This window comes from Bos mutus, chromosome 6 (assembly GCF_027580195.1).
Source record: "Bos mutus isolate GX-2022 chromosome 6, NWIPB_WYAK_1.1, whole genome shotgun sequence".
In the NCBI taxonomy this organism is placed as follows: domain Eukaryota; kingdom Metazoa; phylum Chordata; class Mammalia; order Artiodactyla; family Bovidae; genus Bos; species Bos mutus.
In genome coordinates, this window is record NC_091622.1 from 65,558,820 (window position 1) to 65,576,735 (window position 17,916).

Sequence of the window (17,916 nt, forward strand, 5' to 3'; positions counted from 1 at the left end):
ACTTTTCACTATATTAAAGGATCTTTTGATTTAAAGGTTACATTTTCTGTAGTTATCACTACTGGTCTTTCCTTTTATAATTTATATCATTACTTTAATTTATCTTTAAATCTTTGTGCTCAAGTGCTCAGTCGTTAGCACTCTTCGTGACCCATGGACTATAGCCTTCTGGGTTCTGCTGTCCATGGAATTTTCCAGGCAAGAATACTGGAGTGGTTGTCATTTCCTCCTCCAGGAGATCTTCCCAACCTAGGGAATCAAACCCATGTCTCCTGAGTCTCTTGCACTGGCAGGTGGATTCTTTTACCACTGAGCCACCTGGGAAGCCCCTTTTAAGTCTTTCCCTGAACCCATATCATAAATATATCTCTTATAAGATTTTTCTAAAGTTTTGATTTTATATTTCAGTTATGTATCCACCTGTAATACATTTTTGTGCATGCAATAATGTACAGGTTTACTTTTTTCCCCCTTTATGAATAATAAATTGTCTCCATAGCATTTATTGAATATCTCATCCTTTCCTATCTTTCCTAAAATAGAAGAATATTTTTATGCTGTTTATTTGGCTGTGCTATTTTCTGTTTTACTATATCTAAATGAATTTTAAACTAAACAGAAACTGTTTTCATTTCAATGTCTCAAAAATCTTGATATTTCAAAGTCAAGTGCTCCCATATACTTCTTTTTTTCTTCCAAATTTTGTCTTTTTTTTTCACTCTTTACTCTTGCATTTATATTTTAGAACTGATGTCTTAATTTTCACAATAAATGTAGGAATTTCAATTCAAATTGATTATATTTCTTATATTGGATAGAATTAATATCTTTATAATATTGACTCTCCCCAGCCACATAGTTTTCATTTAGCTAGGTCTCATGTCCTTCAAAAATATTATATAGATTCTCTATAAAGCTCTTATGCTTTTTTCTATTATTCCTAGATACACTAGAATTTTTCCTATTATTGTAATAGAATGTTTCCCATTTTATGTGTCTTTTTGGTAGGAGTTACATACAGGAATACTACTAATATGTACTTAATGTTATTTGATTTTGAAGCTAGAAGTCTCGTTTAACTCACTATATTCTTATATGTTTGGAGACCTCATTGGATTTTTCTCTCTAGTTAAATGTAACATGTAGATATAAGGATAGCTTAATTTCTTCCTTTTTTATTCTTTAAAAAAAATTATTGTCTCATTGCAATACCACACTTCTACTATAATTAGATTGCAATATCATACCTCTATATAATTAAGTAGTCTTACACTTCAACTGAAGTACCTCATAAGTATCATGATTAATTACTTTACAAGTATATGTTTTAAAAATAACTCTAAAATGATATATTCAGCTCTATCAACATTTTATTTTAATTGTTCAGCTTTTGTAAGCATACATCAAGAGAAAAGATGTTTAGTAATCATTTTGTAAATGTTCAATGATTATATTATAGGTACTTATCCGTTATTTTTGACCTTTTGGCAAATACTGCTAAATAAAATCCTAGTTATTATTCAAAAATAATGATTGAGGTTTATAACCAACTGGAAAACATATATCCCAGTAAAAGCTATATAAGTTTAAAAAATATAGCAAACACCTAACCAATAACATCTTTTACAAATTGAATTTGACTACCAAGGATAACAATTTGCAAATTCCAATAGATGGGTCAGTTAACAAATTCCATGTGGAAGGAGACTCTGTATGCTTCCTTTTCTGCTGTTGCACCACCAGTATAGAGTCTGACACTTAGTAAATGTTCAATAAATATTTGAGGAATAAATGAATGAAATAAACTCTCCATATATTTTATTTTCTCCAGTGCAGCTTTTGCAAAGAGTTGTGCAGCACAGAGAGGTTCTATGCTTCAACAAAGACCTGTAGCATAAACAAATCTCCTTTTCCCATTAAAAGCAGATCCACATGGATTAAAAAAAAGTAGACTACATACTTTTAAGTCAACTAAGAAAATTGATTGAATTAATGCTGGCCCCAGAAGAAAAGGCCATAGTGTTTAAAGTTGTCATGAGTCTCAAAGAAAAAAATGAAATTAATGTATACATAGAATGTCAAGATCTACACATGTGTAAATGTATGTATAATTGTTTAGGCCACTTTCAAAAGTCTGCAAATCCTGACCTTCACAACTACTTGATGATTCTATTATATTTCTGAAAACTTGTACTGGTCCATCACCTCCTTTCTATGCTAAACACTATCTGACTTCATTTCTTTTTGCTTGGTGTTACCGTAATAATTCTTCCTTGTTTTCAGTATCTCTGGTTCTTTCTCTTGGGATCTATGCTTCATAGAATACAGCAGATAGGTCCATAGATTGTGAGTTAAAATGCTGATTTCATCATTTATTAGCAGTTTTGTATTAAACTAGTTATAATACCTTGATTTGTTCTTAGTATCATCTATAAAATTATAACAATAGTAATATCTAATAATACTAATAGTAATAACATTGGATTACTACCAGGTTTAAATGAGATCATCTATGTAATGTGCATGATAACCAGCAAACAGTCCACAACTGATGAAGGTTAATCATTCTTACCATGTTTATTCTATCAGAATATTTTAAAACCTAAATCTGACCCTGACCATTGCTACTTAAAACTCTCAGTGATTTCCAGAAGCTTAAAAGTGTGTAATGGAGAATGTAACTTTCCCTGTAGTCTAGCCTTGGTTTCCCTTTGCACCCTCACCACCCTCAGTTCCTCCCTCCCCCGCTCCTTCCAGCCTTTTATATTCTGCTCAGTCATTTCAGGGTTCAGCTACTCAAGCAGACCACAGGCTTTCAGGTTTCATAGTCTGTCAAAGTCTCTTTCAAGTCTCTTTGGCATATTCTCTTCCTTCCTTCTGGAATTACCCTCCCTCCCTGCTCTGGCAAAAAAAAACCTTCTTTCTCCAGAAACCCTATCTACCTCACTTTGGTAGAATTAACAACCATCTTGCCACTATGTAAACTATATAGAGATATATTGAGTTTACATATATTTACATCCATCTTCCCCAACAGCCTGTGAATTTCCCAACGTCAGAAATCCTTTTAAAGTTGTCTTTGAGTCCCAGAATTCCTAGAAGTTAGTAAAAGATTTAATATATGAACAAATTCCTAGCAAAGGGATTCCTGCCTAACATAGGCTCAATGACTTTTATCGAATTGTATTGACTGAATTGAATTTAATTCAAATAGCTTTTGTTCCTACAGAACCCCAATCTACTAGTAAACAGAGGTTAGACCCTCTCGGTGTTTCTGGGTCCTATTTTGGGTTACTGACACAAGCTTAACACTTGGCAATAAAAAAGATATTTTCCTTACTAGAACCTAGAAGAAAATACGACCAATGACTCTAGAAAAAGAATTTCCTGTCCGAGGTGCTGCCTCATGGTTGGCTTCTCTCACCTCTCTTGCCTGGTGAGACACGAAAGGGGGAGGGAAGACAAGTCGGGGGAGCAACTGCAAAAGTCGACCAGCTCCTCTTCCTCCTCCGGGAAAAGAGAAAGAGGACACTAAGCCAGACATCCTAAGAAGCCTTTCACGAGACCTGAACAAATAAGCCTGAGTTTCCTTCTCTGGCTCTCCCTCTCCACTTACTTCGTCCCCCTTACTCCCCTCACCCCATCACTCACACACACACAGACGCACAGAGAACCACCTCGCCTCCAGACGCCCAGTTCTAAGATTACCATGACTGTCAACGAAATATGCCAATCACAGGCAGCCTAAACCAGATCCCTGGGAATTGAGTAAAAAAACTGGTTTGGAGGCAGAAAGGAAATGATCATAGCAACCTCCAATGCACAAAGAGAGATTCATACTCATATGCACGTAGGATCCGAAGCAAAGAAACAGCAGGATATCTTTTACTATCGGAGAACGCGGAGCACCACAAACAGGAACTTTAAAGGAACTGAAATCTGTTGCCTGTTCCACTAGGAATATTGTTTGCAAGGCACAAGGTGTCTTTTGGTAGTGAGCACCCTCTGCGCATGCGCAGGTCCATTCGGGAATTACTGCCCTGCCGCCGACTAAGTTGCATTCCTTGAATCTTCGCAGAAAAGACAATTCTTTAATCAGAGTTAGTAATGTGGACAGTACAAAATCGAGAGAGTCTGGGGCTTCTCTCTTTCCCTGTGATGATTGCCATGGTCTGTTGTGCACACAGGTGAGCGGCTGTTGTTGAATGTCTTTTTTTTTCTCTAGGTGTTTTCTTTTTACATGCTTGCTGGATCATGTAGCTCGTTATTTGGGGGGGTAGGTGTGCCTGTCTATTTTTATGTCTGCTCGCAATTTGTGCTCATTCTGAATCCGGTCCCTACTTCTTCCCTTCAGCGCCAACGAGCCCAGCAACATGTCATACGTGAAAGAGACAGTGGACAGATTGCTCAAAGGATATGACATTCGCTTGCGGCCGGACTTTGGAGGTAATGCTTCATCTTTTTTTTTCAACCTGTAACCCATATCTAGTTCTCTTTTCCTGTCGAAGATAAATGTCAAAAAAATTAGAAGGAGAAGCGTGTCATTTTCATAAGCGTGCACTACGCCCTATGCTCTGGCCAAACACGCGCGCGCACACACACACACTCACATTCACACACACGCCGGACCCCTAGGCTCAGGTGGATGAACCCGAGGCACAGCCGACCTTCCGTGGCTCAACACACCCTCTGCATAGTCACTGCATCATGCGTGTGCCCACACCTGTTCTCTCGGGCTGTCCCCTGCAACGGGGTGGAGGGATAAGGGTGGTGGGAACCCATTCAGAATGTAGTAAGCGCAGGGAAGCCCTCTGCCCCTCCCCAGCCTGTGGCCGCTCTGAGATTATGTCCACAATGTGCCCCTGTCCCCCGCAGGGCCCCCCGTGGACGTCGGGATGAGGATCGATGTCGCCAGCATAGACATGGTCTCCGAAGTGAACATGGTGAGTGGCCTCGCTACTGGCCCGGCCGCCGCGCTTACGCAGATGCGAAATGGACCGGTCCCCGTGCCCTCTGCGTTTGGTTGGCGGTCACCTCGCCCGGGCCCAGGGATCCCTCTCCAAGCGCGCTCCCTACTCTGGCACACACGCCCTGCTGGCCCTGGTTTGTATTTTCAACACACACACGGGCTACTGCGGGTGTTGAGGAGGAAACGTGCTCGGCACTATTTGGGGAAGGACGGGTGACTGTGGCGCCGCCGGAGCGGGTGGGGCGGAGTCAGCGGTACTTTCGCAGGGTTTCCTTGGGTGTTGCGAGGCGCAGGGCACCATCTGCCGGCGGCCGGGTGGCGTGCACCCGCGGGCCCCCGCACAGTGGTCCGCAGCCACCTCCTCGCCAGTCGCGATCCCCGCAGCGGACAAGCCAGACCCCCGCCCAGGGCCCGCCGCCAAGCACCCGAGCACAAACATGAGGTTTCCAAGTGCCCTCTCCCTTTCCGGGCCCTAGCATACGGAGTGGCAGGAGCAACAGGCTGAGACCACGGTCCCTGCTGGCTGGCTTATACGAAAGTACTCAAGCCAGCTTCTGGGGAGAGGCTTGCATTGTTCCCGCGTGGAGGTTGATGAATTTGTCTTGCTGCATCTTGAGAGTTTAAGTTGCAATCAAACGGTTCGAGTTTTGCTTTGTTTTGCCTTAGACACCGAAGCATGCGGAGGAAAGCCTGATGATCAGTTACTGTGGAAAAGGGAGAGCAAGGGAGAGGGCGATAGTAACGTGTAGTGAACATAGCGCAATCTTTTCATTGCGAAGAGTTAACATTCTTTTATTTCATATTGTCTCCTTCCTTCTGAAGCTGTTTCAACATCGTTTGAAATCATAGTGTTTCTTTCTCTATTGGCTGTTTCCAACCACTGTGGGGTAGCAGTTTTCTAGTTAGAGTTTCTAACTGTTGCTTCTTATAAGGTAGTGGGGAAAAGCCTGTTGCTTTTCTAGAAGACACCACCCAGCGAACAGCTAGATCTACCTGAGAAAAATGCCATTTTCATTCCACTTACGGGAAAAAAAATGTATTGTGGCAGTGGAAATTTAGATAGCCTTAATAATTTAAAGACTAAAGCCTTTGGGAATTTTATCACTGTGTAGCTGTAAAGGCTATAGAGTGATAGGCTAAATGAATTGTCAGTTCATTTCATTTCATTGCTATTGTGTCATTTTATTTTAGCATGTTAAGGCTTAAGAATTTCTTTTTTTAGGGTATGTCAGGGAAGAAATATATATATTTAAAATATATTGAGTTGAAGTAGATTTAAAAGTGTGACTATTACATTTTGTATTTTATAGTTGTACCTTCCCCTGCTTTAAGTAGCTTATTTTAAACAGTATTTTAATCTGATGGTGGTATTAGAAAAACAGTTTTGAAATATCAATGCACAATGAATATTCTCTGACTTGGAAAAGGTTTTTAATAGCCTCATTTATAATATTCTCTCATATACATGTCCCCGCTACAAAGCACCCCAAAGGAACTATTTACAGATACTGAGGAATATAATAACATGGGCACATATACAAACCATACCCAATCCATGTCATTGTGACTGGATAAACTAGGCAATGAATTAGTTTAACAAGCTGTTTGTATCAGGTAGATAAATGATGAAAATATTTTCCTTTTCAGTCATTTATTTGGCACCTTCTAAGTACCCACACAGATCATTTATAAAATAGGAGAAGATTGGGAAAGCTCAAAAGGCAAACAATGTCTTTGCTAGTGGTCTGCTTTTCAGAGAACTATGCTTTTCAGAATTTTTAAAATGTATAATTTTGTTAACTATGTTTACAAACAACTTTACAGTTTAAAAACATAAACAAAACTGAATGGAATAGGAAGTTGCTATGTAACCAAAACAACCACCATAACAAAAAAGGCCTGTATAATCAGTTGTTCAATGGAATTTGTACAGAGGCTCAGAAAAAAAATATTGAATTTAATTGCTTTACCATAGGAAATAGCTCTTTATTATGGAATAATATTTTAAGAAAATCTATTTATTCACTGTACCATGTGTGTATGTACTTGATTTTTTAAAAATATTCACCCAACAGATAAACCATTAAAAAATACATTCTACCAGATTACCCATTACCTTTCCACAATGGTGTTAGAGACATGATAGGAAAATAGAAACCACTGGAGAAGGAAATGGCAACCCACTCCAGTGTTCTTGCCTGGAGAATCCCAGGGACGGGGGAGCCTGGTGGGCTGCCGTCTATGGGGTCGCACAGAGTCGGACACGATTGAAGCGACTTAGCAGCAGCAGAACATAGAAAAATAAAACTTCATTTACTTAATTTTTCTTCTGTCATCAATGACAAAGCATTGAAATGCATAGATTGCAAATAACTCCAAAAAAAAAAAAAATGGAAACGAGGAGGAGTTTAGGATCAAGCATTCTATAGAAACACAATCTGGATAGTTAGCCCTGATTAACAGCACTGTCTATGATGTGCTTTGATTTTTAGACAAGACAGTAGAGTTGAAAAGTCAATGAGCAATAAGACTTATTGCTTTTATATTAAGCATGTTTCAGAACCCTGGTAGGCAATAACTTCTGAGATTATTTAATAGGGAATTTTCAATAAAATAACAACTAAGAATGGATATTGCATATAATAAAAATAGTTTTAAAGAAAATTCAGATTAAAATCCATTGCTAAAACATTACTCATTTTTATATTTTTTATTCATTACCATTATTACCCACCCATTTCCACAACTGGGAAAATGACATAACTGTACATTACATTAATGCTTTTGAAAACTATGTTCTGTTTTGAAAACTAGGTTCTTTTAACTTTTATTCTTTTCGTATGCTATGCTAAGTTAAATATAATTCCAGGTTGGTTTCTAACATTGTGTTTCATTAAAGACTAACGTCACATCAGGAGTATTTTTGATTCATGTCCTTCGGGATTTAAAAATATTTTTCCTAAATTTAAAAAAGAGATAGAGAGCTCTGTTAGTCAAGAATCTCTATAATCAAGAATTGTTGGTTTTGAACAGTGAATGGAAAACCTCTGAAGAATAATTCTGATGCAGGGAAAAAATCTATACTTGAGAGCAGGACTTTTCTTTTCAGGCAAAAATATTATTGATTAAATCAGAAAGGACTTTTTCTTTTGGCATCATGGGATAGATTGTGCTTGTGATAGCAACTACAGTACGGTTATTTTCTAAACAGTCATCTTTAAAAAGCTACTGATTTCCATGTGTTTTAAATTAAATCTCTCAAACCTTTTTTTTTTTTTTCTTAACAATTTCTGTGAAATTGTATATCTACACACATACACAAACACATACACAAATGGCTGATCAAAGAGGAATAAAGAGCAGTTGGAACAAAAAGAGATAGAAATCCTCAGAAACTGCCTTGAAGTAACCACTAACATTTACTATTAAAAGTCCAATAAAACACAGATAATAATAAGCAAGTCTTAAAGCAATTGATTGGAAGGAACATGATGTTAAATACCTGTAACAAAAGGTTGAACCCTTGTATTTGATTCCAGTGACTAGCTGTTCCTTCTTATTAAAGAGGTAGCTCCTAATCATCAAAGAGGAGCTTCAACCATGCAACTCTCTGTCTCCCATCGAAAAACATGGTGGTCTGAGAGTGGCCACCCCCAGAAGATTTCACATCTATTGAGCTCTAATCCAGTGTAGGTCTCAACCCAAACTGTTCCCAGGATTGGATACCTATGGTGTGTTCGTTGTTTCCTTCCTTCATACATACATAGATGCCACAGTGAATGCTATTATAGGCATTAAAATTGACATAAGAACACCTCCTCAAAAAACTAAAATGAGTTTAATTGTCTAAATAATACCCCAGAAAAAAAAAAAACCTTATTTATGAAATACCCTCTATTGTTAAATCCCACTGTTATTTTAATAGTTGATTCCAGACGTTTCTGGTATACACTTCATTTATGTCTCACTTATGTCTAGTTACCACCCTCCTGATGACACCCAACAGTAACCACCTATCAGAAATCTCCCTCCCCCATTTCTCTAAGCCAGTGCTTCTCATTCTTTAATGTTTATCTGAACCATTCTGGGATTTCAAAATGTTAAAATACAGTTTCTTATTCAGAGGTCTGGGGTGAGGTCTGATATCCTACATTGTTAACAACTCCCAGATGCTATCGATTGCTGGTACATAGACAGCACCAGGATTTGCCTGGTGGCTCAGATGGTAAAGCGTCTGCCTACAATGTGGGAGACCTGGGTTCGATCCCTGGGTTGGGAAGATCCTCTGGAGAAGGAAATGGCAACCCATTCCAGTACTCTTGCCTGGAAAATCCCATGGATGGAGGAGTGTGGTAGGCTATAGCCCATGGGGTTGCAAGAGTTGGACACGACTGAGCAACTTCACTTTCACTTTCAGACAGCTCTTTGAGAAGCAAGATTGCAGTACATTATTCCAAGGCCTAGCATTATTAAGAAATGAACCTTTTTTTTCTTTTAAATTTCTCTCAAGATGGTATTTTTCCAAGGTTTCAAATTAAGTTTCAAATTAATTTCTGGGTAGTCAAACAGGTAGCTGTGCTCAAAAGCAAAAATTAGTGTAGTAATTGATGATAAGGAACAGGATAAAGACAAGAGCCTTGTTGGTAGGGCTCGACTTAAAACTGATACGCAGTCCTGCTGTGTCAGTACTTATGAGTCATCCAACCTTAAATGATGGCCATGAAGATGTTACCAAGCAGAGCAACTTGCACAACACTATCCTGCGACTTTACAGAGCACCAGTGACTCTTCTTTTTCAGAATAAAGAACATTGCAAACTGGGTTTCCCCTCACTAAGAGCTTGCAATAGCTTTATAAAATAGCTTAAACATACTCTTGCTGTTGTCAGTAAATTTTCTGAGGTTATAACAGAATTCCTTTGCAAATAGAGTAAATAGGTCAGTACTATTTAAAGGCATGAACAGATATCAGCAGTTAAAGATATAAATATGTTTTTCTCTTATTAATGAGGTCTCACTTTTAGGTGCTGGGTTACAATATTGTACCATCTAGAGAAGTTCAAAGAGGAAAAACTTCCCTTTACCTTTCTGTTTGGAGATAACAGATCTTTTTATTCTCTAAGCTACATCAAAGCAAACCTATCCAGATTTTGTAAAGTTTGAAGTTACATTTGAAATACTATATTCCTAGGGTTACATGGCCAGACTAGGAATTAAAGTGTGTAGTACAATGAAAATAAATAATGGCATTTGTTGAATGCCATTTGTTGAATATCCTATGTAGAAGACATGGTTATCAAATCCTTTTATTAGTAACTCATTTTGTTTGTTGTTCAGTCGCTAAGCCATGTCCAATTCTTTGAGACCCCCATGGACTGCGGCATGTCAGGCTTCCCTGTCCTTCCCTGTCTCCTAGAGTTTGCTCAAACTCGTGTCTGTTGAAGTCTCTGTAGTCACCATCCCCCATTATAGAAGGAGAAACTGAGGTTGAGAGAGGGAGAAAGTTAGGTTGAAAGAGATTAAATATCTTTAATAACTCAGAAGTTACAGATCTAACTTCTGTAGACCCAGGCAGCCTGATTCCAGAACCTGGCTCCTATTTGTGAGGCAAGTAAGAAAACATTGCTGGTATTTAGCTTTGGGACTTTGAGTAAGTTCCCTTGACTTCTCCAGTTCTCAAGTTTTTCTTCTGTAAAATGAAGGTAAATGACCCAGTTACTAAATCTTTTTCAGTTCAAATATCTACTGTAGAAACTTAGACTCTGCCAAAATGCAGATTCTTCCTCTCCACTGTATTCTCCTGTTAGATTTCATCTTATTCCATTTTGTTCTTCTGTAGATGTGTCAGTCAAAAAGCATTTATTGAATTCCACTGACTGCAAACTCCAGGTGTCGCCTGGGAACATTGCTGTAATGATTGTGTGCAATCTGGGGCCCCTTGGATTGCCATTTTAATTGGTTATGACATAATCATCCATTTTTTCCCTAGTTAAACACATTCCTAAAGACAACAACAAGAAATGTTGAATCAATGGTATTCAAAATGAGATTTGAATGATGCTGGGTTTATATTGTATTGCACTTTGGAGCCAAGAGTGTATTTGAAGTGTTTCCATCCAGTGTTGTCCGTCGTATTCACATGGGGAACTTTGCTCAACTGTTGACAAACTAACAAATATTTCAGCACAATGTGAAACAGAAGGAGAACTTTACTTTCCAAGATATGGGTATCCCAAAGGATTTACCCAAATCACCTAAAATCTTTCCATCAGGTGGTCTGGGAGCAAGAGGTGAAGCCGAGATGTCACCTGAGCTGAACATCGCTTAGTATCAATTCTATAAATATTTGTTTTTGTCATGGCAGACCCCCTAAGTTCTTGATAGCACTCTCAAAACACACATGAATCAAATCTTGCATTATCAGAGAAGGTAAAACATGTCCAAAGAAAAATAAATGATATTAAATGTTTTTAACTGATTTGAGTTTTAACAACTCAAACGGCCATTATCATACTTGAGGATAGTGGAAAGATAAATGCTATACCCTTGCAGTTGATTAAATGTTAATACAATTTCCCCCATAACTTTTTCAAAACACTGAATCTTATTTTTCATAATAGCAGGTTGACTTTTTACATTTTAGAATACTTCTGTTTTCAGAAGATCATGCATTTCATGAAGTCTCTTGACTTCTGGTTGTTGAAAGTAGTTATAGTCAGTAGCATAAAACAATATATTACTCAGCACTTGACAGAAATGCTCAAGAAAGGTTTTAAATTAATTCCTATCAGTGGTGATAACTTAGGAAAAAAAGACTGGTCATAGATGAGTGAAAGATGAATAGGTTTTCTTTAGTGAACTCAATATCCCCTTCTTAAAATCCTCATATTCCTTTCTGTTTTCTGCTAATAGTTTTTTTTTCTTCTACACCTCCATTAAGTGCTGAGTGTATTTTGTCTCTTACAATCCCAATAAAACTGTCATTGTTTTGCATATTTAAGATTAAAGGCCTTTTCCCAAAAGCACGCATTCAACCATTTTAGTAATTAAAGCAGATAAGGTCTCTGTCTTTGTGGAGTTTATAGTCTTTAAAAAACAAACAAACAAAGATCTGTATACTTGAAGTAATTTTTTTTTTCCTTTTTGGAAGATTTTGAAACACTCATAGTTACCTTGATGGTGGGCTGTTTTGGTTCAGCACATACTGAACAGTTAGTCTTTTACCGTGTCATGAACTCGGTATTAGGAATGGAAAAATGACTAAGACGTGTACCATATCTTCAAATATTTTATAGTGTAGAGGAGAATGTAGAAATAGTGATTTTAAAACAATGCGGTAGGGGCTGTGATAGAGATATGCATGTCCGTGTCCTGTGGAAGCATGGAGAAGTAGTTTCTAAGGAATGGTAAAGGGTTAATACTTGGGGTGAATCCTAAAGAGGACTAGTAGTGAGCACCCTGTGTAGGCTGCACATGAGAATACTTTCCAAGCAAAAGGAAGGGCATAAGCATTGGCAAGTGTGCCTGCAAACAGCATGGAGTGTTCTCGGAACTACAGGTCATTCACTATTGTGAGAACTTAAAAGGCACAGGGAAGATTGTCAAGAGATGAAACAGGATACTCAAAACAAGATGTAGGACAGTGTTATTGAATGTTCTCACTTGTGTAAAAAGAACCCTCTTTAGAAGTGTGTGTGTGTGTGTATGTATGTGTGTGTGTATATATATATATACATATATATATCTATGCTATGCTATGCTAAGTCACTTCAGTCATGTCCGACTCTGTGTGACCCCATAGACAGCAGCCCACCAGGCTCCCCCGTCCCTGGGATTCTCCAGGCAAGAGCACTGGAGTGGGTTGCCATTTCCTTTTCCAATGCATGAAAGTGAAAAGTGAAAGTGAAGTTGCTCAGTCGTGTCCGACTCTTAGTGACCCCATGGATTGCAGCCTAACAGGCTCCTCCATCCATGGGATTTTCCAAGCAAGAGTACTGGAGTGGGGTGCCATTGCCTTCTCCATATATATAGTATAGGCACTGACCACTTCTAGAAGAATGCTCAGGAGATGAGTAACAGTGGCTGCCTCTTGGAAATGGAACCAGCACTAGGAGTATGAATTGGAGGGATACTTAGTGTTCTTTATATGCCTCTTTGAATTGTTTGATTTTTAAAACTTTTACACGTTTTACATTTTCATTTTAAAAACACAAAGAGAGAGAGAGAGAGAACGAGACAGAGTTAGAGAGGCAGAGAAACAGAAAGAAATGATGGAATGTGTGCATTAAGGAAATGAGTCCTAATTCTGAAACAGGAAACCTGCTACAGATTTTAACAGGTTGCTACATTTTATTTTTCAGATAGATCATTCTGATGGCTTCCTGGAGAGTAAAGTAGAGAAGGCTAAAACAGGGGCAAACATTTTTAGTTAAGAAGCATTAGAGGGGGGTTTAAACTTCATATCAGATGGTAAATGCCTCAAGTAGAACAGTAGCTTTAGGAATGGAGAGGAAGAGGAAAAAAAGATTCAAACAAGTCAATAAGAGGGATTTTGTGAGTGGTTAGATATTGGAAGTTAGAAAGACAGTGAGCCTAAGATGCCCTATGACTTCCATATTGAATGATGGGCACATATGGTACCATCTGCCCAGGGAGGGAAACAGGAAAGGAAGTACCAGCTATCTTGTTTACCACTAAAGTAGATGTCTTTACAGATTCTTTTAGAAAAAATATCAGAGCATGTTGTTACAAGATACTGTGGGAACGTGCTCAGTCACTAAGTCGTGTCTCCCTCTTTGCAACTTCATGGACTATAGCCCGCCAGGCTCCTCTGTCCTTGGAATTTCTCAGGCAAGAATATTGGAGTGGGTTACATTTCCTCTTCCAGGGGATCTTCCCAACCCAGAGATCAGACTCGAGTCTCCTGCATCTCCTTCCTTGGCAGTTTGCTTCTTTACTACTGAGCCACCTGGGAAGTCCCTCTTGTGGAAATATAGAGGCAGAATATTTTAGAGGTTGGCCTATCCTGAGAAAAACTAGTTTCTTGGTGACCCTTCCAGTTCAGTTCACAAATAAGGCAAGTTCTACATGGAAAAATTCTGAGCCCATACATGTGGTGGCTGGAATGACCTGGTTAGAGATTTGGAGAAAAGGTGCTGGCCAAAGACAGAGAATGTTCAGTGCAGTCAACTTTAATCTATAGCAACATTGTTCTTTATCTAGGAGGACCCAGACCCTGATAAGATTGAGAAGTTACTTTTCAAAATGCCCTAGAGAAGTGACCTTTGTATGCTGTTTCCTTTGCTTTTATAAAACTCTATAGGCAGGGGGAAAAAAGATTTGTGTGGAACTCACTTACACAGCATCTGCTGTCTTCTCCATTGAGTCCGTAGAATGATTCAGAGTCCTTCTGGAACACTGTGTTTCCATGGGAAATCACATGAAAGCAGTGTGAGTTCTTGTAGAAAGTGCATTTGGCACTGAAATGAGACGGGGTATAATAGACAGCACAAGTGGGGCCAGCAGAAATGAAGCTTAGCTGCCAGAAAATTCAAAAGTGACTCCCAGGAGCTTTACAGAAGAGCAGAAACATTTGAATGGTTTGGTGGGGTTGATTTTAAACAACCTTGTTGAAACAAGGTTTCAACAGAGCCCTATCCTCACAAATGGTTTCCTGGCAAGTGGATACCTATTTAAGCAAAGGCTTATTCATAGATTGTGTCATTGAGTTCAGAGAAAGAAGGCAGAGAAGCAGATAGAGAAATAGACTTAAACAGAAGAGGGTTGAGACAGAAGGTAGCTGTTAGCAATCCCTAGAAAGAGTATGGGTTAAGGTCCTTGGGATGCAACCAGAAAGTTAGAGGCCCAGAGTCTTTTTCTGGTTGCTGAATGGATTCATCGGGAAGTTGCTAAGAGAAAATCCTATTTGAATGAGAAGGTTTATTTGGGAACCTTCCTGAAGGTAGAGGAATAGATTTGTTGAAAGTTCAGGATGTCTGCCTACTCTAACCCTCTGTGACTCATGGAGAGGTTGTTTCTTTTTCTTTCGATCTATTATTTTCAAGAGAATGATATTCGATTCTCTAGTCAAGAGAAACCCCTTTGTGGTTTCCATAGAGACAGTTCAATGACATTTATTTGAAATCCTACCTGTGCCTAGAACATTTTCTCATGTCAGATGCCATCATTTCTCCCTTCTCCCACCTGTAATCTCTTTCCACCCAAACGGATCTAGATCTACTTCAAAATCCACAAGAAATCATCTTTCTTCTATAGTCTTGTCTGTAGCCACACGGAAGAGGAATCTACTGGAGGAAGAATGTCTAGGGCATAGAAGCAAAACTCTGAGAAGTCTGAGACTCTGAAAAGACAAAAGACCCAACCAATATAACAATGATTTTCTTTCAGTTCGTATACAGTTTTTATTAGCCTTGTCTTCCACCTCCTACCCTCAGCACGATGTTAGCTACAGGAAGTTTAGGATTATACTCTTTATGCTCTGTATGTAGTTCTTAGCATATTATAGAGACTTAATAACATTTATTAGGATTATAAAAGAATTTTTCTAGACATAAAAAAGTGTTAGTAATAATTTAAATTTAAATTCAGCGTTTAAATTTTCTAATTCAGAAATTATTAGTTCCTCTGTCAGCTCTACCTTACACTTTCATATGTAATTTTCTTTTATGTTGATCGTGAATCATGAGCCATTTCCATAGAAACAACTTTATCAGGTGGCACAGCCAGTTTTAGAGACACAAAATCATTTCATGACAAATCTCAAAATACATATATATGCATATATATGTATACACACTTAAGTATTCATTGTCTTTAAAAATTAGTGAATTCATTTCATTTTTCAAAATGTAATCTGTATGTTGGTACTGGACTTTCAATATTTCTGGAAACATTTAAGAAATTACAAAGAATAACTGGATTTATGACCACAAAGTGAATAGCATTTAAATAGAAGAAAAGTAAAACATAAAAGGAAGCATATGAAAAAGGTTTTCTCAGGCATTTGGGGTGATTTTAGAGGAGCCAAGTTAAATTTTAAATGATAACCAAGGAGCTTAACCACATTTAAAAATATAAAGTAAATGAAATACCTAATTCAGAAATATATATTTACTATGGAAGCATATAATATCCACTATATCTATCTTATCTAGTCATATCTGCTGTAAATGTATCCTTACCCTAAACATGAATATCTGCTTTGAAACATCAACTTTTGTCTGAAACTTCCACACCCACACAGACATTTGTCATAACCAGTAAATGTGTTAAATCAACTACCACATTAAATGGAGAAAAGAGATTTTTTTTCCCCCACTGACATCGCCACTTTTCTGCTCACCCCCACCTGCAACACACACACACACACACACTATTCAGCACATCCTGAAAGAACACTCTAGAGAACAAAAATCCCAGTTCAAACTGACCTTGGAGTTGAGGCTGATGAGAGGAGACAAAGAAGATTCACTATGAAGATTCATGTTGGTGGGAACTGATTTTCAGATGTTTCAAAGTTGGAAACAGAAGGAGGAGGACAGGATGAAAAGTTTGAAGAGTGAAAGGTACTCACAAAACTGGAAAGTCATATTCCGTTTTTAGTGGGTTATCAGTGCATATCTCCTACATCCAGGTCTACCCTACTTTGGGAAACACCCCTGCAAGGTGTGCTATCGTGAAGTGTGAACAGAACTTCATAAACTGCTTCTCTGAAATTGTGGAAGGGAAAGACTTTTGAAATATTACAGACATCTGCCCTACTGTGTTCAAAATCCCTGTCATAAGACATAAGCATAACTTGCTGAATTATAGTTTTGCCTCATTCAGTTTCAGTTTAGTTGCTAAGTTGTGTCTGACTCTTTGCGACCCCATGGACTGCAGCACGCCAGGCCTCCCTGTCCATCACCAACTCCTGGAGTTTACTCAAACTCATGTCCGTCGAGTCGGTGATGCCATCCAACCATCTCATCCTCTGTCGTCCCCTTTTCCTCCTGCCCTCAATCCTTTGCAGCATCAGGGTCTTTTCCAATGAGTCAACTCTTCCAATGAGGTGGCCAAAGTATTGGAGTTTCAGCTTCAGCATCAGTCCTTCCAGTGAAAACTCAGGACTGATCTGCTTTAGGATGGGCTGATTGGATTTCCTTGCAGTCCAAGGGACTCTCAAGAGTCTTCTCCAACACCACAGTTCAAAAGCATCAATTCTTTGGCACTCAGCTTTCTTTACAGTCCAACTCTCACATCCACACATGACCACTGGAAAAACCATAGCCTTGACTAGACGGACCTTTGTTGGCAAAGTTATGTCTCTGCTTTTTAATATGCTGTCTAGGTTGGTCATAACTTTCTTTCCAAGGAATATGCAGCTTTTAATTTCATGGGTGCAGTCACCATCTGCAGTGATTTTGGAGCCCAAAAATATAAGTCAGCCACTGTTTCCCCATCTATTTACCATGAAGTGATGGGACTGGATGCCATGATCTTCGTTTTCTGAATTTTGAGATTTAAGCCAACTTTTTGACTCTCCTCTTTCACTTTCATCAGGAGGCTCTTTAGTTCTTCACTTTCTGCCATAAGGGTGGTGTTATCTGCTTATCTGAGGTTATTGATATTTCTCCCGGCAATCTTGATTCCAGCTTGTGCTTCATCCAGCCCAGCATTTCTCATGATGTACTCTGCATAGAAGTTAAATAAGCAGGGTGACGATATACAGCCTTGAAGTACTTTTTCCTATTTGGAATCAGTCTGTTGTTCCATGTCCAATTCTAACTGTTGTTTCCTGACCTGCATACAGATTTCTCAAGAGGCAGGTCGGGTAGTCTGGTATTCCCATCTTTTGAAGAATTTTCCAGTTTATTGTGATCCACACAGTCAAAGGCTTTGGCATAGTCAATAAAGCAGAAATAGATGTTTCTCCGGAACTCTCTTTCA

General features: G+C 38.6%; 1 protein-coding gene across 1 annotated transcript in view; it reads left to right on the top strand.

Moving 5' to 3' along the window:
- The first annotated feature begins 4,045 nt into the window (after positions 1–4,045).
- Positions 4,046–17,916, top strand: part of GABRB1 (gamma-aminobutyric acid type A receptor subunit beta1) — a 469,841-nt gene continuing 455,970 nt past the window's right edge. Inside the window, exons 1-3 of the mRNA XM_070372349.1 lie at positions 4,046–4,187; positions 4,355–4,446; positions 4,876–4,943. Of these exons, the coding sequence (XP_070228450.1) occupies positions 4,108–4,187; positions 4,355–4,446; positions 4,876–4,943 (240 nt within the window). The 5' untranslated portion in view covers positions 4,046–4,107. The remainder of the gene's footprint in view (positions 4,188–4,354; positions 4,447–4,875; positions 4,944–17,916) is intronic.